General features: G+C 51.3%; 1 protein-coding gene across 2 annotated transcripts in view; it reads left to right on the top strand.

Annotated features, from left to right (window-relative positions):
* The first annotated feature begins 205 nt into the window (after positions 1 to 205).
* CPNE5 (copine 5) overlaps positions 206 to 22,692 on the top strand; it is a 63,750-nt gene continuing 41,263 nt past the window's right edge. For both annotated transcript variants that reach the window (XM_028479760.1, XM_028479759.1), the window contains exons 1-3: positions 206 to 300; positions 14,778 to 14,818; positions 16,604 to 16,650. In XM_028479760.1, coding sequence (XP_028335561.1) covers positions 206 to 300; positions 14,778 to 14,818; positions 16,604 to 16,650 — 183 coding nt within the window. The remainder of the gene's footprint in view (positions 301 to 14,777; positions 14,819 to 16,603; positions 16,651 to 22,692) is intronic.

Here is a 22,692-nt window from a genome sequence, read left to right as displayed (position 1 = left end):
GCCCCCTCCTGTATCCTCGGCCCCCGCTCCCTCCGCCCCGCTTCCCTCTCTCACTTCCCACGCCCCCTCTTCGCTCTCCTCTTTCCTCCCTTTGCCGCCCAGCCCCGGCTCCGGAGTTGGGGGAGAGCCCAGGGTTTCGGTTGCTCTGGAGGAGGCGTGAATCGCGCAGGGATTTACTAATTTGGGGTGGAGGGCGCGGTGGGCTATGGAGCAGCCCGAGGACATGGCGTCGCTGAGCGAGTTCGACTCCTTGGCGGGCAGCATCCCGGCCACCAAGGTGGAGATCACCGTGTCCTGCAGGTGAGCCGCCCGCTGGCCCCGGTCCCCGGCCCCGCCCCTGGCCCCGGAGCCCCTGCGCCCCTTTGGCTCCGACCATCTACCTACGTGCGCCCCCTTCCAGAGTGTCCTCTTCTCCAGGACGCCCCTTTGCCTGGCCTGCAAGAGCCCCTGCCCAGCCACGGGTGGTGACCGGGGAATGGGAAGCCAGGCTTAGGGTCGTATCCCAGAAAGTTTGCACTCGGGGCTGTTGTTGCGAGGAGAGAAGAAGACACAGGAACGGGGGTCCAGACGCCCGTGTGGGGAGAGGGAGGTAGTGAAAGGACATATCAGGGTCTTCATAGCAGCCTATTTCTGAACATCCTCTCCCCAAATCCAGAAGAGAGTGATTTGCCTCATCCCTCCCAGGCGTGCCCAGCCTCTGCCTTCTGTGCCCTCCTTCCCTCTCTTCTCCCCCCTCCTTTGCCCCAACACCCTCATCCTCTCCTCCCTTACTCACCCACCATTCTAGACCGCAGGATTTGAAAGCCTTTCTTCACCTCCAACAACAAACCTGACTCTCCGGAAAGGATCAGATTGACTCATTCATATTGAGATGTGGATAATTGATAACAACTTAAAGTTGCACTATTAAAAAAACAATAACTGGGGGGTACAAAATCTAGAACAATGAGTGTGGAATTTTAGAGTCCAGCAGGGGAGGGGGAGGAGAGTTTTTGTGGGCTACCACCCCCAACTCCTCAGTCGTGTCACACAGGCTTTGGGAGTCACTTCTCCATCTAAGCTGGGTCTCTCCCAGGTTCTCCTATCTGAGAGGAAGGCTGCCCCGGGCAGTAAGGGATACAAGTGGGGAAGGGGGAATTTATCCCTAGTGCAGTCACCCTGTGGCTGGCCTAGGGTCACTGCCTTGCTGGGATTGTGAGGGGGCACTGTGGCCTACGCAGAGCCCACCTCTTGAGTTTCCGCTGGAAATGCCATTCCCCTGCCCCCAGTGACCAACAGCATTTCCAGGGTCCTGGGTGTTCACTTGTTCCAAATCGCCCAGGCCTCTCTTTGGTCAGACCTTTCACCCACCCTCATGGCACCCCAACTCTGTGTTCCCAAGTTGTGGCATTGGGGAGGTGTAGATGGAGCCAGGGGAACTGGGCTGGGATGTGAAAGAGGGAAGGACTTGGCGGGGGGGGCTGCGGTTTAGGGCGAGTGGGAGTGAGGGCTGATGAAGTTGAACATAGCTGGCCCCTGCATCAGGCCCTTCTGGGGGCTCCTATGATAACCCCACATGTCTCCCCTATGGTCCCACACACGGTTTTGTCAGAATTATCTCCCAAGGTCATTTGCATCTTGCCATTACTCTGCTGGGAGCTTCCTGACTGCCCATGAGCTCTGGTCTCACCTCCTCAGCCATCCACAGCTGCCCCAGCCTGTCCTCCCTTCCCTGCTGGTGCACAGCCCCGCGCCTGATGCTCCTTCCCAGCCTTCAGTCATGCCTCTGTCGGAGCTGTCTCGGGAGGCTTTTCACCTCAGAGCCTCTGAACAGCACATTCTCCATCCATATCTCACCCTGCCTTCATCTCTGCCAGTTCGTGTCCCCCCATCCTGAAAAGCCTGGCCTTGTGCTCCCCACTTCCAGGCATCCTTCTCACCCTTGAGAGACACGCAGCCCAAATCACTGCCTTCTGTGTTCCCTGGGTCCTGAGCACTCAGCCTGGGCCACCGGGTCTCTCACATACTGAGCACAAAACCTCTGAAGACATCTCAGGTGTGTAGACTTCATTCCTCTTCCCCCAAAGCAACTTTGTAAGCATTTGAGGGCAGGGATCCCCACACCGACTCAGACCCACGAACCCAGAGGAGGCAGAGGGCACAGGGCATTGTGGCTTTGGAATCAGACATTTTAAAATGGAATCTGCTCCACCACTTGGGGCAAACTTTTAGCCTCGCTTTCCCCCATCTGTCAAGTGCAAACAATGAACCTGTTATTCGTGGAGAAACCTTATTCACAGAGGTACCCCTCATGCTTGGAAGCATGGCTGGCATGTAGCAGCTCCTCACCAAATTCTGTTGGAGGAATTAATTTACAGGAGTAGAGGATCATGAAGCATCCAGCATGCTGCTTTGCACTTGCTTCGCACACAGTAGGTGCTCAATAAATAACTACAATGATTACTGCAAGGCAGTAGCACTTGGCCCCTCCTGTTTGCTCTCTGGAAGCAGAGGTGTCCAAAGACTCAAACCTTTTGCCTAAGCAGTACCTAGGGATGCAGTTGAGTTCCTGGGGGATGTGGTTCTGGGATCAACCCTGGTGTTCATTCCCTTTCATGGGACATCAACCTAAGGAGTGCATGACCCAGGCTCTGCTCCTGCCCTCCCAAAAGCCAGAGGGTAGGAAATAATGAGTTTTGGTAGGAAGGGGTGAGGAGGGAGGAGTCACCTGGAACAGAAGGGAGGCAAGAAAACAATGTGGGTAAACTTGAAATTGTAAATCCATCTCTTTGCCTCAACCAGGTCTAACTATCTAGTTTCTAGAACAGATCTAGAGAGGGAGAGAGAGAAAAGGAAAAGGAGGCAAGGAGGAGGAGGATGGGGAGGAGGGTGAGCTGCACAGAATGGCTTTCTCCCGCATATTCTATACTCCATGGCCACCAGTTAATGAGAGCCAAGGCCTCCTCCCCTGCATCTCATGGTCAGCATTGACTGAGCCCGGGGGAGGAGGCTACAGGGTGCCCCTGCCCTGAGCATCTAGGTGACACCTACTGGTGGGCAGGGAATAGTAGGGCAGGCAGAGGGGTTGGTGGACTGAGAGCTCCAGGGGGCTTCAGAATGGGCAGCTGGGGATGAGGGGGCCAGTGTTTCAAAGGAACTAGAAACTAGCATTCCTGGGAGCTAGTTCCCTTCCCTTCTGCTCCTTAGGAAGGTCCCTGCCATCTCCTGCAGCCCTAGGAGGTCTCTGCTGTTGCCTAGGGGAAGACCTGACCCCCACCATGCCTATCCTAGGACACTCCTAGCTGAGCAAAGCTGCCTGGCACAGGGGCATGTCTGAGCCCCAGCACAGGACCACAGTAGAGGCCCATCCAAGCCTCTGCTGAAGGCAGGTGACACTGTGGGATGGACATGTTTGGGCCCCTGCTTCTTTGCGTTGGGTATCTCCTGGGCTAATCTATAGTCTACTCCCAAACAATTGTTTTCACTGATTTTGGTAAACTCGGGCCAAAGATTTTAAAGCCTCTGGTTGTCTGGCTCAGTGCTTGTAAGAACATGAGTCTATGGGGTCTGTCTACCTGGGTTCAAATCCCTGTGATTTTGGGTAAAGCACTTAACTTGGGCCGTGGTTTCCTTACCTGTAAAGTAAGTGTAATAATCCTTATCACAGTAGAAGGATTAAATTGATTAAGCCATGAATAGTAATTTATGTTGCCTATTATTTGACACCTGAAAGTAAATAAAAATCTGTCTCTATAGCTGGTTTGCGTGGGTCCTGGAGATCTGATCCACCTAGAAAGTTCTATTTCCCCCCACCCCCAGCTTTATTGACATACATTTGACATACTGTGTACATTTAGAGATTCTGAGGGGTTGTTTTGGGAGTAAGGTAGATGGTTTGTGGAACCAGATTCCAGCAGACATCGTAGAAAGTGTGAGCCACGAGCTTCTCTTTCCTCTGATGGTCTGTTCCAGACCTTTCCTGACTTTATTAGCCTCCCTGCAGACCCAGTCAAAACTCACCTGTCCAGTGTACTGTTCCCAAGGGCCCCACTATTTCTCTATGCCTCGTCTGATGCAGGGATCCAGACCAGTGTGTGCACTTCCGCGGGGTCTTGCTGGCAGAACCACTGAACGGTTCTACATGGCGGGGCTCCCAAGACCCACAGGGAAGGCAAGGAGGGGAGAGTCCAGAGGCAGGTGGTGGCTTAGCCCTGCTGGGATCTCTCAAGCAGCTGCCCTCTCCCCTCCAGCTGACGTGGGGCTGGTGGGCAGCTGTTGCCTCTGCCCCAGAGATGTTGTTTTCTGCTGTCTGTTCAGGTTGGCGTTTTGGAGAGGCAGCCTAGCTCAAGAGCTGTGCCCTCAGCCTTTTAGAAGGGGTGTGAATGGGCTCAGAACACTGTCTTCTGACAGGTAGGGGGAAGGAGGAGCCTGGGGGCAGTGTGGCAGCTGTTAGAGCCATTGCTAGGAAAAAGAGGTCCATTCAGCCACTGACTACATTAAGGTACTGTTTAGTGGAGCCAGAGGAATAAAAACAGTGGGATTTATTGAGTGCTTACTACATGCCAGGCACTTAACATCTGTACTCGGCTGAACCATATGCAATTGCCTGTACTCAGCTGTTTTTAACCTACTCAAATAGCAATTTGGTACAAACTCAGACTATTATATTAGTTTTCAATTGCTGCATAACAAATCACCACAGTCCTAGAGCTTAAAACAACAGCCATTTATTATCTCACAGTTTCTGTAGATCAGAAACCCAGGCACAGCACAGCTGACTTGTCTGCTGTGGGTCTCTCCAGGCTGAAATCAAGGTGCTTGCAGGGGCTATGATCTCATCTGAGGCTTGGGGTCTAAGCCAAGCTCATTTAGGTTGCTGGCAGAGTTTAATTCCTTGCATCTGTAAGATTAAAGTCCTGTGTTCTCTTTGGTTGCTGGTTTGGGGCTCTTAGCTCCTACAGGCCACCCTCAGGTCCAGCCATGTGGGCCTCTCACAACATGGCAAAGCCAGTGGGGTAATCTTCAAAGCCAGTGGGGTAATCTCTCCAGAGTCTGCTACTTGATATAAAGTAACAGAAGTGAGTATCCTATCATATTCCCAGGTCCCACTCACACTCAAGGGGAAGGGATTGTGCAGGCTTGTACACCAGGGGGCGGGAATCTCAGGGACCATCTTAGATTTCTGCCTACCACAATTACTGCATCTTTTTTAACCTTACAACAATCCTATGAACTAGAAAAATACTAGTAGTATTTTTCCCTCTTTGCTGATTAGGAAATCGGGGCTCAGGTTAAGGAACTGGCCCAAGGCTGTACAGTTAGTGTGTTTTGGAGAGGGGGATCCAAATCCAGTTTCCTCAGACTTCAAAACCTTGAGAGCCTCTTGAGTTTGAGGATTGGGGTCTCCAAGGATGAGAATCATGGTAGGGCCTGGGTACCAACCATGGTAGATGTAGCCAGGAAGTAGGTACTCTATCTCCAGGGATGCGAGAGGCCTTCCTTGCTCAGGGATGCCAGGCAAACCCAGAACCAGAGGAATCCCTAGGGAGCAGAGACCAGAGAGAGTCATGGGATTGCAGCTGGCCTACCCTGGCATCTAGACCATATGGTAGTTGCTTACCATCTGTCCTCTCCCAGCCCACAGGTCTCCCTGCTCAGACCTAAGGCCATTGCTGGAGATGACCTACCATTGGGAAGAGAGGGTGGGGATGAGGTGAGGGGAATAAGGCTGGAACAAGCTTTGTGGCACAGAGGAATCAGATTCAGTTAGGAATGCTTTGGCTGTAGGTAACAGAAAATCTGATAGTAGGTCAAACCCAAAATACGTTTATTTTTCTCAGATCACAGTGAGTCTCTACGTAGGTTATCTCAGTTCCGGTTTGTCAGCTCACTTTGCCATCAAGGATGCAGCTATCTTTCTATTCTGCCATCATCCAAATGGTGGGCCTCATTGTTACAAAATGACTGCCTCTTTTCTAGGCATCACAACCACATCCAAAGACAGGAAGCAAGACATCGGACCAAAGGCCTCTCTCTGAAAATTTCTTTTTATCTAGAAAGCACAGTCGCTCCCAAAATCTCTCAGCAGACTTCCCCTTCTATTTCAGTGGCCAAAGGCAGGTCTCATGTCCACCCCAGGCCAGTATATTAGTCAGTTTGACTGGCAAAACAAAATACCATAGACTGGGTGACTTAAACACGAGAAAGAAGAATTTATTTCTCACAGTTTTCAAGGATAGAGGTCCAAGATCAGGGTGTCACATTCTGGTGAGCACTCTTTCCTGGCCTCAGATGGCCACCTTCTCACTGTTCTCACATGGCAGAGAGAAGGTGAGAGCAGAGAGCAAGCTCTTCTTATAAGGGCACTAATCCCATCATGAAGGACCCACTCTCATGACCTCAAATAACCCTAGTTACCTCCCACAGACCTCATCTCCAATACCAGCACATTGGGGGTTAGTGTTTCAATGTATAAATTTGGGGGATTACACAATCAGTCAACAGCAACAAAGGACAGGAGCCTACCTTCTCTGACTTCAGACCATCTGCATCAGATAACTGAACCAGCATGGATTCTATTAGGAAGGGAGTGAGGAATGCTTGCTGGGTGGACAGCCATGGCCTCCGCCACAAGGAGGCTTTCCAGGTGACCCAAAGACTACCTGAGATCCCTGGGGCTACAAGGGGCCTCGAGTTTGGTGTCTTTGAGGACTGACTCCTCAGAGTTTCCTGCAGTCAGTGGACAGCCAGTGTTAAGTGACTGGGGACTGATTTTCCAAGCACAGCTTGGCTGGACCCCTGGCAACCTCTTTTCCTGCTAGTTTCCTGGTCAAGAAAAAAAGACTTAGTGTGATTCCAAAACATTGCAAGGTGCCTCTGTCTCCTAATGTCACTCACCTCTGCTGGCCTAGCATAGTGCCTGAAGGTCCCAGTAGGAGAAATTTTAAGACTTGATGAATGGGATGGGGGGGGTGGGCATGAGGGAGAGAAAAATCGAGCACACTTCCTACATTTCTGTTGTAAGCTATTGGCTTCACAACTGCACAAGGCAGGTATGTGACTGCGTGCACAGATGAGGAAACTGAGGTTAAGTAGCTTGTGCAGGGTCACAGAATTACCATGTGGCTGTGTGGAGATTCTAGTTTGAATGGATCTGAGTCCAGAGCTCAGGCTCTTTTCCCTCGGTCACGTAGCTTAAGAGGGACAGTTATTACAATAATTAATAATAACAAAAATGCAAATAGCTCCAGGAAGGAGAGCTCTTTAAGCCACAGGAAAATTGCCTTTTAGACCTTGGTGAGGTTGCCTGGCAGGGAGACAGTGCATGGGGGTGAGGAACAGGATTTGAAAGGGGAGATGAGCGAGTGCCAGGGGCTGGATGCCAAGGTCCCTCTCCTCCCCGGCTCCCTCCTCACCTTTCCTGGGATTACTTCTGCCTGTTAGGACAGGGAGCAGGTCAGGGAGAGATGGGAAGCCCTCCAGTCCTCTTCAGCTGTTCCTTTGCGAGCACCCCTGATGAAGCTGGGGGTAGGAAACGGGAGAGTGAGGATGTGAGGGGCGCTGCTGGTGGGGATTTGGGAGACCCTGGATTTTGGTAATGCAGGCGCCTCTGAATGGTCTCCGGCTTCAGAGTTCAGTCTCGGTGCTCCTGGCAAGCTGGGTGACACTGGCACACCTCAGTCCCAGCTGTCTTGCCTGTACAATGAGGCAATGTCTACCTCCCAGCATTGATACGTAGAGTGAACAGGGTGTCATAGGTTAAGTACACAACAAAGGATTTGGTGCCGAATATATCCAGGGTTAATGTGGCCCCCTCCCACCCTCTTTTTTTTTTTTTTTTTTTTTTTTTTTTTTGCGGTACGCGGGCCTCTCACTCTTGTGGCCTCTCCCGTTGCGGAGCACAGGGTCCGGACGGGCCTCTCCCGTTGCGGAGCACAGGCTCCGGACGCGCAGGCCCAGCGGCCATGGCTCACGGGCCCAGCCGCTCCGCGGCATGTGGGATCCTCTCCGACCGGGGCACGAACCCATGTCCCCTGCATCGGCAGGCGGACTCTCAACCACTGCGCCACCAAGGAAGCCCCCTCCCACCCTCTTTGCCTGCTCGGGGTTAACCAGATGTTTGGTGTTAAATTGCTCCATGGAGAAATAGGGTGCATCTGGAGGGCCCCTCAAGCTCTGGGGTCTCTCCAGCCTCTTCAGGATTCCTGTTTCTCCCTGATAGTGGCTCACCTGTCCCCAGTCTGCTCTCCTCAATGAAGGCTGTACAACAGCCAGGTGTACCCTGATGGCCGAGGACATGAAGATGCTCGAGGCCTGATCAAGCCCAGCAGTAGGGAGCAGGGAGGGGAGAACATGGGGATTCCCTAGAAGCCACCTTATTCTCCACAGGGCTTTTGTGAGCATTTATTGTATGCCAGGCACTTAAATGCAAGTTAGTATGTGCCAGACACTGTTCTGTTTTGCATATATGAACTCCATTAATTCTCAGAAAACCTGTAGGAGAGAGGGACTATTATTACTCCCACTTTACAGATGGGGATACTGATGCATAGAGAGGCTAAGTGAGGTCATACAGCTAAGGGGTAGAGCTGTGTTTTGGACCCAGCATTGAAGATCCAAGCTATGTGCTCATCACCACCAAATTTTTGCCAGAGGTTGGAGGGATGCTTAGGGAGGCTTGTTGGAAAGAAGTTAAACCATATTTTCGGGGACTTCCCTGGTGGTCCAGCGGTTAAGAATCCACCTTCCAATGCAGGGGACGCGGGTTCCATACCTGGTCGGAGAACTAAGATCCCACATGCCGCGGGGCAGCTAATCCTTTGCGCCACAACTACTGAGCCTGCACACCACAACTACAGAGCCCACGCATTGCAACGAAGAGCCCTCACGCTCTGAGTCTGTGCACCACAACTAGAGAGAAGTCCGTGGCCGCAACTAAGACCCGACGCAGCCAAAAATAAATTAATTAATTAAATAATTTAAAAAACAAACAAACAAACAAAAAACCCCCCATATTTCCTTAGCCTTTGAACCTCAGGAACCTCTTTGGGAATATGATGAAAATTCTGCAAAAAAAGAATGCATCCATATGGACCAATATGCCACATTTTGCTTATAGTTTCAGGGGGTTCCATGGACCTCTATTAGGGACTGCCAGTACAGGAAAAGCTGAGATGAGTGTTCTTGGTGTGTTTCCTTTTATTCTATAGCCAGAGTCATTTGCTAGTAAATCCACGGAGCACGTATGGGCTTCGTTTAGAGACAGCCTGAACGTGTGATAATCATTTCACTGAGCAGTTTAGCACAGGAGGGACTGTGTCTCCCCTCTCGGACTTACTGAGGCACGGCTGTGTCTCTTCTCAGACTGGGGCTCCCTGAGGGCAGGGCTGTGTCTCCCCTCAGTCTTTTGCTCCCTCAACTGAGGGCTGTATTTCCCCTCAGAGTAGCCCTCCTAAAGGCAAGGCTGTTTTCTCCCTCTCAGACTGAGGCTCCCTGAGGGTAGGATTGTGTTTCCACAGGCTGGGGCTCCATAAGGGTCTGGCTGTGTCTCTGCTCAAAGTGGGGCTCCCTGAGGCAGGACTGCGTCTCCCCTCAGACCGGGGCTCCCTGAGGGCGGGGCTGTGTCTCCCCTCAGACCGGGGCTCCCCGGGGGCGGGGCTCTGTCTCCCCTCAGACCGGGGCTCCCCGAGGACGGGGCCGTGTCTCCCCTCAGACCGGGGCTCCCCGAGGACGGGGCCGCGTCTCCCCTCAGACCGGGGCTCCCCGAGGGCGGGGCCGCGTCCCCCCTCAGACCTGGGCTCCCCTCAGACCGGGGCTTCCCGGGGGTGGGGCTGTGTCTCCCCTCAGACTGGGGCTCCCTGAGGACAAGGCTGGGTCTCCCCTGAGGCTGCAGCTCCCTGATGGCATTGCTGTTTTTCCTCCGACAAGACTCCCTGAGCGGAGGGCTGCATCTCTTCCTCTTTCTGACTGGAGAGCCCCAGCTTCTATTCTGACTCTTTTTAAGCTTCTCATTGCGAAGGTGTCACCCTCAGGCCCTGTCCTTTAGCACCAGGCAGGAGTTCTCATTTCAGCCTTTCCAGTGCTTTCTGTCTTTGCTGGGGTCTTCTCAACGCCCAGTGCATGGTCATTCTTCCTGCAACTGTTTATGAAATGATATGGGGGGGGAGAGCAGTGAGGAAAAGAGCATTTTGCTCTGCTCCCTGATCTTGATTTAAGGAACAAAAGAAGCCAAGCTTTAGGCTGTCACTTGGACATCTGAAGAATTTTATGCTTTTTTTGGGGGAAAAATACATTTGCCTGTTGGAAAAAAAGTCTCTTTGAGCTCTCCAAAGAAAGATAGTGGAGAAAAGCACTTATGGTCTGGTCTCTCTGTGTCCTTGCTGTTTGAGCCCTGCTTCGTGTTGGAAGACCTGGTTTTTTACCCCTTGGCTTCTTACTGGCTCTGTGCCTGTGGGCAAGTCACTCACCATCTCTGATCCTTGGAGTCCTCAGTGGATCAACCCCAACAGGGCACTGGGAGTGTATGTGATGGGATGGGCTTCCTGTAAGTAGAAGTGGCTTGTGTCACCCGTCCCGTCTCTGCTTTGTCACCAAGTGAGCCTGAGCACCCACCAGGAGAATGACCGCTCCGCTCAGCACCAGGCCGACGATGATGACTAACCTGTCTGATGAGACTCACTCTGTCCAAGTGCTCCACAGCAGTCCTAAGGGAGGAACTGTTTTTTTTTTTTAATTTATTTATTTTATTTATTTATTTTTGGCTGCGTTGGGTCTTCGCTGCTGTGCGCGGGCTTCCTCTAGTTGTGGCGAGCAGGGGCTACTCTTTGTTGCGGTGCGCGGGCTTCTCATTGCGGTGGCCTCTCCTGTTGCGGAGCACGGGCTCTAGGCATGCAGGCTTCAGTAGCTGTGGCACATGGGCTCAGTAGTTGTGGCTCGCGGGCCCTAGAGTGCAGGCTCAGTAGTTGTGGCGCACGGGCTTAGTTGCTCCGTGTCATGTGGGATCTTCCCAGACCAGGGCTTGAACCCGTGTCCCCTGCATTGGCAGGCGGATTCCCATCCACTGCGCGACCAGGGAAGCCCGGAGGAACTGTTTTTTAACTCCACTTTACAGTTGGGGAAACTGAGGCACAAGGAAGGCAAGTAACTTGTCCAGAGGTGGGATGTGAACCCAGCTTGTCTGACTGCAGTCCATATACTTAACCATTAGGCTCTACAGCTAAGAGGAAGTATAGGGGCTGGCCCTGAGCATGACCATGTTGGGAGACAAGAGCCTTGCTCACCCATTGGCCATTCCTTTTGGTTTTCCTTCATCCATCCAATTTGCCAGGACCCTGCTCTGAGTCAGGTGCTAGGCTGGCCTGGAGCAGAGTTGGGGTCCCTGCCCCGTGTGAGAGACAGAGGCACCCCTGATTTTGCAGTCCAGGGTGTGTTGAGTTTGGTAATAGGTCCTATAAGTCAGAGGATGGCACAGTACAGGCCAGAGAGAGCTTAGAGGAAATGGTTGTTGGTCAGTGTCTGTCCAAGGAAGGCAGAATTGAGGAGGATGAACAGGAATGGTTCTGGAAGGATGGTAAGGATAATCTCAGCAGAGTAGGGGAAGAGGGTTTGCATTATCTTCAGGTGCCATGGCCAGGATGACCCATGCCACAGGGCTCAGTGAGAGTCCGGAGGTCACTGGGCAGGGAGCCACCGAAGCTAGGTGGCTGGGTTCTATTTCTTAGTCCAGCTGTGTGCCTCTAGCCCAGGCAGTTCCCATCTGCTTCTCTTTAAAGATAAGACCCCATATCTGTATCTCTCTCTTTCTGTCAATCTCACCCTCTCTCTTTCTCTCTCTCTCTTTCTCTCTCTCTCTCTCTCTCTCTCTCTCTCTCTCACACACATGTGTGCCTCTAGCCCAGGCAGTTCCCATCTGCTTCTCTTTAAAGATAAGACCCCATATCTGTATCTCTCTCTTTCTGTCAATCTCACCCTCTCTCTTTCTCTCTCTCTCTTTCTCTCTCTCTCTCTCTCTCTCTCTCTCTCTCTCACACACACACACACACACACACACACACACACACACACACACACACACACACACACACACGGTCTCACTCTCTTTCTCACTAGCTTAGACACGACTGAACCTGAGTTCCAGAACTAAACTTGGAGGAGGCACAGACCTTGGAGAAGTCAATTGCCTTCTCTCCGAGTCTCACATTCCTGATTTATAAAGGAATTAGAAAAGGTGACCTCTGAGGTCCCTTCCAGATTGAACATTCTAGAATTTTATGTAATTATAGAATTTCATTACAGAATTCAAAGATAAACCTCAGCACTTGCTTTAGTAGGAGTCCCCCTCACCCTACCCCCTCTTCCCCCATCCCCCAACCCTCTTTATTACTTTCCAGCTCCTTACCGCATCTCAAGTTCCACCACTGTAGAGTCATCTTTGGAATTTAGGCATTTTGTCCTTTGTTTAAATCAAGACAGACACTCCTGCCCCAAATCCTAGCACACTGCAGGAGGGGAGGGTCAGCCCAGGTCCAGGTCAGCCCACCTCGGTGTGGATGAGCATATATCAAATTGGTATCTTACCTGTAGCTCCTGCTGCCTACTTTTCAGAGCTGCCTGTGTATCATTTCATCTGATGCTCACTGCAGTGGGCTGGGAGGTTTATCAGAAGGTTTCCAAAGGGACAGCTGCTGGGAGCAGGTCTGGGAGAGGGGTGATGGAGGCCAGCAGAAGGGTCCTGTGCCTTTGGGTCATGGAGGGCTAGCAGGGTAGCTGCCTTTGGGGACAGGACCCTGAATGAAGAGACTGGAGCAGAGGATGGGAATCTGGTCGGGGACCAGAGCTGGTATGATTGATGAGCACCATCTGGGACCTCCCCGGGTAGCAGAGGATGCTGTATCCTGGCACCAGGCTGCTGTTGCATCTATCTGTCTGTTGGTTGGTCTTTGGCTCCCACCTCAGAGTGGGGAGCATGGGTGGTGGGGTTGACTGTGGGTCAAGTTGTCCAGACAGGCTGTCACTGCTGATGGCTTCAGTGATGGTGACTTAGGGTGAGGTCTCCTTCTAGACCTTTCTGGCTCTGCCACTGCTTGTGCAGCATGGCTACTCCCTGCCCCTCCCTGGGCCTCAGTTTCCCCCTCCTCAAGGAGAAGGTGGAACAGATGATCCTGAGGGGCCCATCCAGCTCTGATATTTGGAGTTGGCTGGCAGGAAGCCACATAGCCTAGTGTTTCTCCTCTCTGGGGAAAGGGTGCAAGGGGCATCGGGGCCCATGGGGGAGTAGGGGCATGGAGCGGGGATGAGAAGACCCCCGGGGACATCTGGGAGGGAAGTGGGACATGGGTAAGATGGTTGGCAAGGGCAGAGCTTGACTTTAGGACAGTGTAGGAAGGAGTCAGTAGCTCCAACAGGTGGGAGGGCTCACAGGAAGCCCCTTCAGCAATAAAGCCCTTGCCCGAGTCAACGAGGGTCTTCAATGAGCAGGTCTCCCAGTAGGCATCTCTGGGAGGCTGTGTGAAGCACAGCTCAGAGCTGTCCCGGGGGGAGTCAGGAAGCCGGGCATTTATCCTCCAACTCCTGCCCATCATTGGCTGCCGTGGGGAGTGTAAACTTCCTGGTATTTGCAGCCCTGCCTCCCTGAGAAAGCCCTTGGAAGAGAAGTAGGAGGAAACTGTGGGTGTGTACAGGAACTAGGAGGGCTGAAGGGGTAGGGCCGAGCATCAGCAACTTTCAGAGCTGGCAGTCTTCTCTCTATTGTACAGATGAGGAAACAGGCTCAGAGAGGTTGAGTCACTTCCCAGCCAGAGACCAAGTTTTCTTCGAGCCATGTTGCTTCCTGACAGCAGCGGGTCACTGTGGAGTGAGGGACACCAGATGTGCAGGACATGCCCTTGCCTGATCTCCCTATGACCTCCCACCTGTAAGATGGGATAATGCCTACCCAATACTGATTTTGCAGGACAGCGTGAGAATTGGGAGCTAATATTTGCAGAACGCTTAGCGCAGTGCCTGGGGTTCAGTGAGTAGGAGCCATGATTGCACAGAGGCAGGGCAGGAGGGGCTCCGCTCCTGTTGTGAGACGTCTCTTCCCCCAAACATTGTGTCCATCATTTTTTGTTTGTTTGTTTTTTTGGCCACGCTGTGGGGCTTGCAAAATCTTAGTTCCCCAACCAGGGATTGAACCTGGGACCCTGGGAATGAGAGCGCGGAGCCCTAACCACTGGACCACCAGGGAATTCCCAGTCATCTTGCTGCATGAGTTCAAGTCTAATTGTTAGGACCATGTGTTAGCTCTGGCCTTGACCACAGAAGGACCCTGTTCAAATGAGTCTGCATTCCCTGGGAGGTATCATTAATTAATCCACTGGCACAGGTGAGATGATTGAATAAACTGGCTGTAAGTAGAGCCCTGAGAGAATGGGACATTGATGGCTTGATTTCACTTTATTTTTTCAGAGACAGAGAAGTGGTAAAAGGAGAATTTCTAGAACAATTTCTACAACATTGGGCAGATTGGGTTTTGGCCCAAGAGCAAGGGGCTGTGGGATCCAGGGCACCAGGGTCCACAGGAGTGTGTGTTGGTGGCGGGGGTGAGAGGCAGGAAGCACCACACACCATAGGAGCTGAGCTGAGGAACCTCTGGGGCCCAGCCAGCTCCAATGAGCCCTAATAAACTGTGCTGAAGGAGCCTCCTGCTTCCCCTTTGCCTGAAGCCAGGCCCGAGGCAGCCTTCGGATCTCAGTAACAGCCTGAATGCCCTGAGATCCTTGGGCTGTGCTAACTCCTGCTCTCTCCCCCTCTTTCAGGAACCTTTTGGACAAAGACATGTTCTCCAAGTCTGACCCATGTAAGTCCTGCACTGACAGTAATAACAGTAACAACAACAGCAACGGCATTATGTTTTATTTTTTTATTTTCCATGATAGTTTATTCCAAGATATTGAACATACTTCCCTGTTCTATACAGTAGGACCTTGTTGTTTTAACTATTTTATATATAGTATTAATTCCAAACTTCTAATTTATCCCTCCCCCCTACCTTTCCCCTTTGGTAACCATAAGTTTGTTTTCTATATCTGTGAGTCTATTTCTGCTTTGTAAATAAGTTCATTTGTATCACTTTTTAGATTCTACACATAAATGATATCATATAATAGTTCTCTTTCTGACTTACTTCACTTAGTATGATAATCTCTAGGTCCATCCATGTTGCTGCAAATGGCATTATTTCATTCTTTTTGTGGCCGAGTAATATTCCACCATATATATACCACATCTTCTTTATCCATTCATCTGTCCATGGACATTTAGGTTGCTTCCATGTCTTGGCTATTATAACTAGTGCTGCTATGAACATTGGGGTGCATGTATCCTTTCAAATTAGAGTTTTCTCCAGATATATGCCCAGGAGTGGTATTGCTGGATCATATGGTAGCTCTATTTTTAGTTTTTTAAGGCACCTCCATACTGTTTTCCATATTGGCGGCACCAATTTACATTCCCACCAACAGTGTAGGAAGATTTCCTTTCCTCCACACCCTCTCCAGCATTTCTTCTTTGTAGACTTTTTGATGATGGCCATTCTGACTGGTGTGAGGTGATACCTCAATGTAGTTTTGATTTACATTTCTCTAAGAATTAGTGATGTTGAGCATCTTTTCATGTGTCTATTGGCCATCTGTATGTCTTCTCTGGAGAAATGTCTATTTAGGTCTTCTGCCCATTTTTTGATTGGGTTGTTTGCTTTTTCTGTTATTGAGCTGTATGAGCTGTTTGTATATTTGGAAATTAAGCCCTGTTGGTCGCATCATTTGCAAATATTTTCTCCCAGTCTGTACGTAGGCTGTCTTTTTGTTTTGTTTATAGTTTCCTTTGCTACAACGGCATTATGACTACTACAGTAGCCAACACAGGAGCCTGTACTGAGCGCTCACTATGTACTAGGCATTGTTCCTAGTACATCAAGGCTGTCTAATGTTTCACCGATACTGTCTGGAGAAAGAGAACTTGGAGGTCTGACCCTTCCCAGCCCCTGTACTTGTGAAGCCTCAACACAACCAAGTGGGTAGGGAGGGCTCAGAAGGTCTCAGTCCCAGGGAAAACAGTGCATTTAAGAGCCCCAAATGTCTGTGGCCTAGGGGGATGAGCACTGATTTTGGAGCCCAGGGTTCTAGCCCTAAGCAATGCCGCTCAAGTATATGACCTCAGACAACTCATTGGCCTCCTCTGATCCTCAGTTTCCCCATCAGGGAAGTGGGGCTGATGATAATAATAGGCCCCATGAGGCCACCTTGGACTCTAAAGGGACAAGTGGGTTTCAGATGCTCTCTCCTGCCACACCTCAGCCACTCAGTCCTCCATCTTGCACACCTGTCTACCTGCCTCACACTTTGCACTTGCTCTAGCCTAGATGTGAGTGACCCCGACCCTCCTCCCAAAGGGTGCTCCTCCCAGACACACCTGTGTTCTGGGCCCCCTCCTCCAAGCCGACCCCACCCCCACCCAGACCCAACACTGCTACCCAGGCCGTAGTGTCCTGAGGCGCCTGACCCTCCAGGACCCTCTGCATCTGGGGCCCACACCTTCCTCTTGGCCTGGGGTGTTAACCCTTTTTTCTCTCCTCTCCTCACAGTATGCGTCATGTATACTCAAGGGATGGAGAACAAGCAGTGGCGGGAGGTAGGTACAGCCCCTATCCCACCATGGAAACATCAGCCTGTTCCTGATTGTCTGTCTGTCTGTTCATCTAACTCTGCAGTCATCCCACCTGATGTGTGTCCAACTTCAGCATCTAAACCCCCGTGAAGGATAGTAAGGCGTGCAGAGTCTTGTCCTTGCTGATGCAAGAAGAGACTGAAGGTGGAGAGAAAGTTCCTGTCCTCAGGGAGCCCCAGTCTGAGGGGGGAGACAGGGAGTCCAGGCCCACCAAGATCATGGCCTGAGACATGGGTACAGCAACCAGCACCATGTCTCAGCCAGAGCAGCCTTCCCATGGTTTTTGACTAATGTGAGTGAGTGTGGCTTTAGTTAGGTGATTCTCCTGCTCAGAAACCTTTGGTGACTCCCCTCTTCTTTGAATCAAGTCTCAGCTGCTTAGTCTGACTTCCAAGCTCTGCCATAACTCAGGATGGCCTGCTTTTCCAGCCTTGTCTCAATTCCATTGTCCCCACCCGAGGCCTTTTGACCCTTGTGATAGGGTGTTTAAGGAGAGGGCAGACTTGAAGGGCTCGCTCTTAAGAATCACAGACACTTTTAGTGGGTGGCTGCTAGATACGTTCAGTCTATTCCCCACCCAGAAGCCAGAGGAATCCTATTAAAACCCAAATCAAATTCTGTCCCTCCTCTGTTCAGAACCATCCGGTAGCTCCCATCTTGCAAAACTAAAGTCTCTGTGGTGGCCCAACAGGCCCTACAGGATCTGACTTCCTTTACCTGACTGACCCATTCCCTACTGCTCATTCCCTCCATCACTCCACTCCAGCCACACCTGCCTCTTCCTGCCTCAGGACCTTTGTACTTGCTCTTCCTTCTCCCTGGAATGCTCTTTCCCCAGATGTTCACGTGGCCCCTCCACAGTTCCCTCAGATCTTGACTCAGACATCACCCTATCAAGGCCTTCCCTTGGCTACCCCATCTAACATTTCAGCCTCTCCACCCTTTCCTGCTTAATTTTGCCTCCTTATCACTTTTCACCATAAGCCATAAACGATACTCTGGTTTACTTATTTATCTTGTTTGTCATGTGTCAGCTCCATGAGGGCAAGGATTTTCATCTGTCATTAACTCTTACATTTTGAGCACCTGGAATGATGCCCAGCACACAGTAGGTGTTAATAAATGGCTGTTGAAGGAATGACTGGATTAGGAAAAGGAGCCAGGTGACAGAGGCTGGCAAGGATGTGGCAGCTGTTGTCTTGTTCCCGTCTCTGCTTCCTTCTTCCCTTAGACCTTCTGTGCCAGCTGGTTTTCAGGTGCAGAGAATAAAAGGGGGAACTGGTCAAGGGGGAGGGTCCTTGCAGCCCCTGGCTCCTGTCTGAACAAAGAAGGAGCAGACCTCCTTACTCTTGGAGAAGAGGATCTGGCCAAGCAAGGATGAGGTCAAAGTCTGGGAGGTGAAGAACGTTTTCTTCCAGGGTTGAGGAGGTGGGGGTGAATTTACTGGACTCAGAGCTGAAGGGGGTTTCCCGTGACCTTCGTAGCTGTGCTCACTCCTTCTGGTGATCAGAAGAGGCCCAAGGATGGGACGAGAGGGAATTTGACCTTGGCAGCCCTACCCATGCCCTTCTCTACCCAGACCTGGGAGGGAGGCCCAGGGGCTCCGGATGGAGACTCAGCTTGGTGTCTCCACTGAGAGAGGGAAGTACCAATGGCTAATGGAACAGAGGCAGCTCTAAAGAACAGAAGGACACAGGTCCAGACCCCAGGGCCTGCGGAAAGGGAAGGAAGAGGAGTGGTGCATGAGATGACCAAAGCCAGGAGCCCACAGGGGCGGTGGTCCCGGGTGACTTGATGAGAATGAGAACGGCCAGTAAAGCTTCAGTAATTCCGACTTCAGAAACGAACCTCCCCTTCCTCGTTGGTGGACTGACTGGAGCATCACCTGCCCTGCCCCCTGATCTGCCCTCCCTCAGGCTTGGCAGAAGCAAGCGGCCAAAGGGAATGAATTTTATCCATAAAATGTATGGGAAAGATTTCCGCAGGGGCTGGGCTAAAGTTGACTTTTTCTCCCTCTCCAATACTCTAAGCCAATTAAAGCGTAAACCAGATTGCTGGGGAAATATTTAGCTTAAAGGAACTAATTACTTTCGAGACCTTTTGGCTGAGCTTCATAGAGAACAGTAGTGTCCTAACGTCTCGGTGATTCATTCAGGAAAGTCTGGAAGGGCCTCTTCAGAAGGGTGCTGCTCCATTGAACCCTTAATTACATCCTGTAATGAGACTTGTCTCATGGGTCAGGGCCCACGTTGCATCTTTTTTTTTTTTTGGCTGTGCCTTGCGGCATGCGGGATCTAAGTGCCCCAACCAGCGATTGAACCCATGCCCACTGCAGTGGAAGCGCAGAGTCTTAACCACTGGACTGCCAGGGAAATCCCCATGTTGCATCTTGTTGTCACACACACTGCAGGGTGGAGCAGAGGAACGGTGACAGGCCTTGGAATCAGATACACCTGTGCTTTCACTTCTGGCTCCAGCCCTTTCTGGAACAAGTTGCTTTTTTTTAAATTAATTTATTTTTTTCCATTAATTAATTAATTTATTTATTTTTGCTTGTGTTGGGTCTTCACTGCTGCGCACAGGCTTTCTCTAGTTGCGGTGAGCGGGGGCTGCTCTTTGTTGCGGTGCGTGGGCTTCTCATTGAGGTGGCTTCTCTTGTTGTGGAGCATGGGCTCTAGGCGCGTGGGCTTCAGTAGTTGTGGCACACGGGCTCAGTAGTTGTGGCGCATGGGCTTAGTTGCTCCACATCATGTGGGATCTTCCTGGACCAGGGCTCGAACCCGTGTCCCCTTCATTGGCAGGCGGATTCTTAACCACTGCGCCACCAGGGCAGTCCCTTTTTTTTTTTTTTAATCACAGTGTTTATTTATTTATTTTTCTTTATTTCTTTATTTTTTGGCTGCATAGGGTCTTAGTTGTGGCACACGGGATCGTCGTTGAAACATGCAGGATCTTTTGTTGCAGCGCATGGGTTCCTCACTGTGGCACGTGGGCTCCAGAGCAAGCGGGCTCTGTAGTTTTGTGGCACATGGGCTCTCTCGTTGAGGTGCGCGAGCTCAGTAGTTGTGGTGCGTGGGCTTAGTTGCCCCAGGGCATGTGGGATCTTCCCTCCCAGACCAGGGCTCGAACCTGCGTCCTCTGCATTGGAAGGCAGATTCTTTACCGCTGGACCACCGGGGAAGTCCCCTGGAACAAGTTGCTTTTAACCTCTGTGTTTCCACATATGTAATATGGGGATAACACCTACCTTGTAGGCCTGTGGTGAGGGCAAAGCAAGATGATGGATATAACATACCTGCTGTGTAGTCATTGTCTGGTAAATATCATTGTACAGCATCATCCAGAGTGTTCGGGCCTTACTGGTTCTTCCCTCATTTCAGTCAATATTTACAACAGTAAGCATTCTTGAGATGGGGGAGGGAGGAGAGGGAGATAGGCCGAAAGAAAAGTGTTTCACTGAAAGCGCAAGATGGAACTAGGGAGTTTGCAGCCTAGAAGGGGAGATTCCCATGCATGAATAATGCTAATAGAGGATGTGATGAGAGGTATTGATGAGGATAGAATGGGAGTTCAGAGGAGAGAAAATTACAGCCAGAATGTCATTTGGATTTTTCAGTGGAATTTGAACCTCAACACCAGCCATCTGGCTAAGGGATGCATGATGTGGAGCAGAGGAGAATGTGGGTTGGAAGGAACTTCAGGGCTCAGCTGGTTCACCCTCCTCATCCTATAGAGGAGCAGGATTGGCCTCAGGTGTTAGAATCAGGGTGCTTGACCCCAGTGCAGTGGCAGCGTCTACTTGGAGGCGCTGAGTCGATCTGGGTTTCAGTGAAGCCGGGGGGCATACACAAGGGCCCAGCATCAAAGATGGTGGTGAGGGCTTCCCTGGTGGTGCAGTGGTTAAGAATCCACCTGCCAATTCAGGGGACGTGGGTTCGAGCCCTGGTCCGGGAAGATTCCCACATGCCGCGGAGCAACTAAGCCCGTGTGCCACAACTACTGAGCTTGCGCTCTAGAGCCCGCAAGCCACAACTACTGAGCCCACGTGCCACAACTACTGAAGCCTGTGTGCCTAGAACCTGTGCTGCGCAACAAGAGAAGCCACAGCAACGCGAAGCCTGTGCACTGCAGCGAAGAGTAGCCCCCTCTCGCCGCAACTAGAGAAAGCCCGCACACAGCAATGAAGACCCAGCGCAGCTTAAATAAATAAATAGAGAAATAAATTTGTAAAAAAATAGGTGGTGGTGAAAGCAAAGGCATGGAGGTGGCTGGAGTAAGCAGGCCAGTCCAGGTCCTGCAGAGTTGGGAGATATAATTAAGGGCTAATTATAAAGGAGTGGGTGGGGTTCAGGGAAACCAACGTGGGCTGGTGAATCACAGGGGCTGGGGACAGTAGGACTACTCCAGGCCTGAGGAGGTAAGGGGTGGGGGTGGTTCCTGGAACCCCAAGGGAGCTTGTCTACAGGAGCAGGGACCCTCAGTGGAGGGACATGGTCAGCCTGGGCCACCTCACCCTCTCCCCACCCTCTGCTCTCCTGCCTTCACCTCCCATTGGTGGAACCCCACTGGAAGACTTAGAGTGGGGGTGGCTGTTGATCCAGTGCACACAGGTCAGTCTCCTGGGCACAGAGCAGGGTGGGGAAGGGCTGGAAGTAGATCCAGAGGGCCAACGGATACCATCCAAAACAGAGGGTGAGCAGATGAGTGAGGCTGGTGTTCAGGGTGTGAGGCTGGTAAGATACAGGGAGAGGCAGCTGAAGGGAGCTCATGACTCTCAGGCTGAGGACTGCTGGGGTCATAGGGTCAGAATGTCAGAGAGGAGACTGACCTCATTTACAAGAGACCATCAGCACCATGCCCAGCCTTCAGGGGTGACGGTGGCAGAGCTCTGTTGCATGGGCTACCCCTGGGACACAGGCTTCAAGCTATTTCCTGTAGAAGGAAAGACACCCTCAAACATATCAAGGCCCTACTTCTTTGCCTGATTCTTTGTGTGACCTGCAGAGGAAAGTATCAGGAAGGGAGAGTTTAAAGAATAATCCAGATCCATCTCTATGGAACTGTCCCTGGGATGGAAGCCTGTTTTTCCCAGTAAACATGAACCCATTCCCATGGCTCCACCTTCTAATTCATTGCAAAAAGTCTCTCTGTTAGTGGAATCTTGGCCAAGAGATACTCATTCCATTGCCGGAGGGAGTCAAGTGCAAGCACAGCAGTTTCTCCAGGCAGGGTCTCCCATGTTTGCATAAGGCCACAGAAGGATGAAAGCTGCTCTCGCAGCCCCTGGCTGCCTGGTTTCAGCTGACTTTAACTGTTTGGGTCATTTTAATGCCTTCTGAGAAAGCTTTGTCTTCCCATCACCTAAATCTGTCACTGCACTTCGTGAAAATTGACTCAAGATGTAATTTTAGCCCAGGAAATCGACCACTATTTGCATCAAGGCTTACTAAGCTCTTCTGCACGTCCCAGGAGAGGCAGGATCCGGCCAGGAAGGAGGACTCCCAGAAACTCTCCCTGGGAAGAGGGAGCTGTGCTTGGTTCCCCATTTGAAAAGTGTAGGGGTGCAGCAAAAAATAATAATAATAATAATAATAATGAATTTCACATTGGGAATTCCCTGGCAGTCCAGTGGTTAGGACTCCGTGATGTCACTGCCGAGGGTGAGGGTTCAATCCCCGGTCGGGGAAATAAGATCCCACAAGGCCCACAGCCAAAAAAAAGAAAAAAGAAAAAAAAAAAGAAAAGTGTAGGGGTGATCCCTGCCCCTCCCTTGCCAGGTGGCTGTCCAGGCTGAGGGCCCTTCAGAAAGGAGGAGATGGGTATCATGGAATCTTAGGGTGTCCCGCTGATCAACCCACACCACCTGCAGAGCATGTGGCCCCAGCTACCACGCCCACATGTCCCTGCCTGAGTGCTCAGTCTATTTCTTTTTTTTTTTTTTTTTTTTTTTTTGCGGTACGCGAGCCTCTCACTGCTGTGGCCTCTCCCGTTGCGGAGCACAGGCTC

The sequence above is a fragment of the Physeter macrocephalus genome, chromosome 18 (genome assembly GCF_002837175.3).
Source record: "Physeter macrocephalus isolate SW-GA chromosome 18, ASM283717v5, whole genome shotgun sequence".
Taxonomy (NCBI): domain Eukaryota; kingdom Metazoa; phylum Chordata; class Mammalia; order Artiodactyla; family Physeteridae; genus Physeter; species Physeter macrocephalus.
Note: the sequence above shows the minus strand (reverse complement) of the source record. Positions and strands in the feature narration are given on the sequence as shown.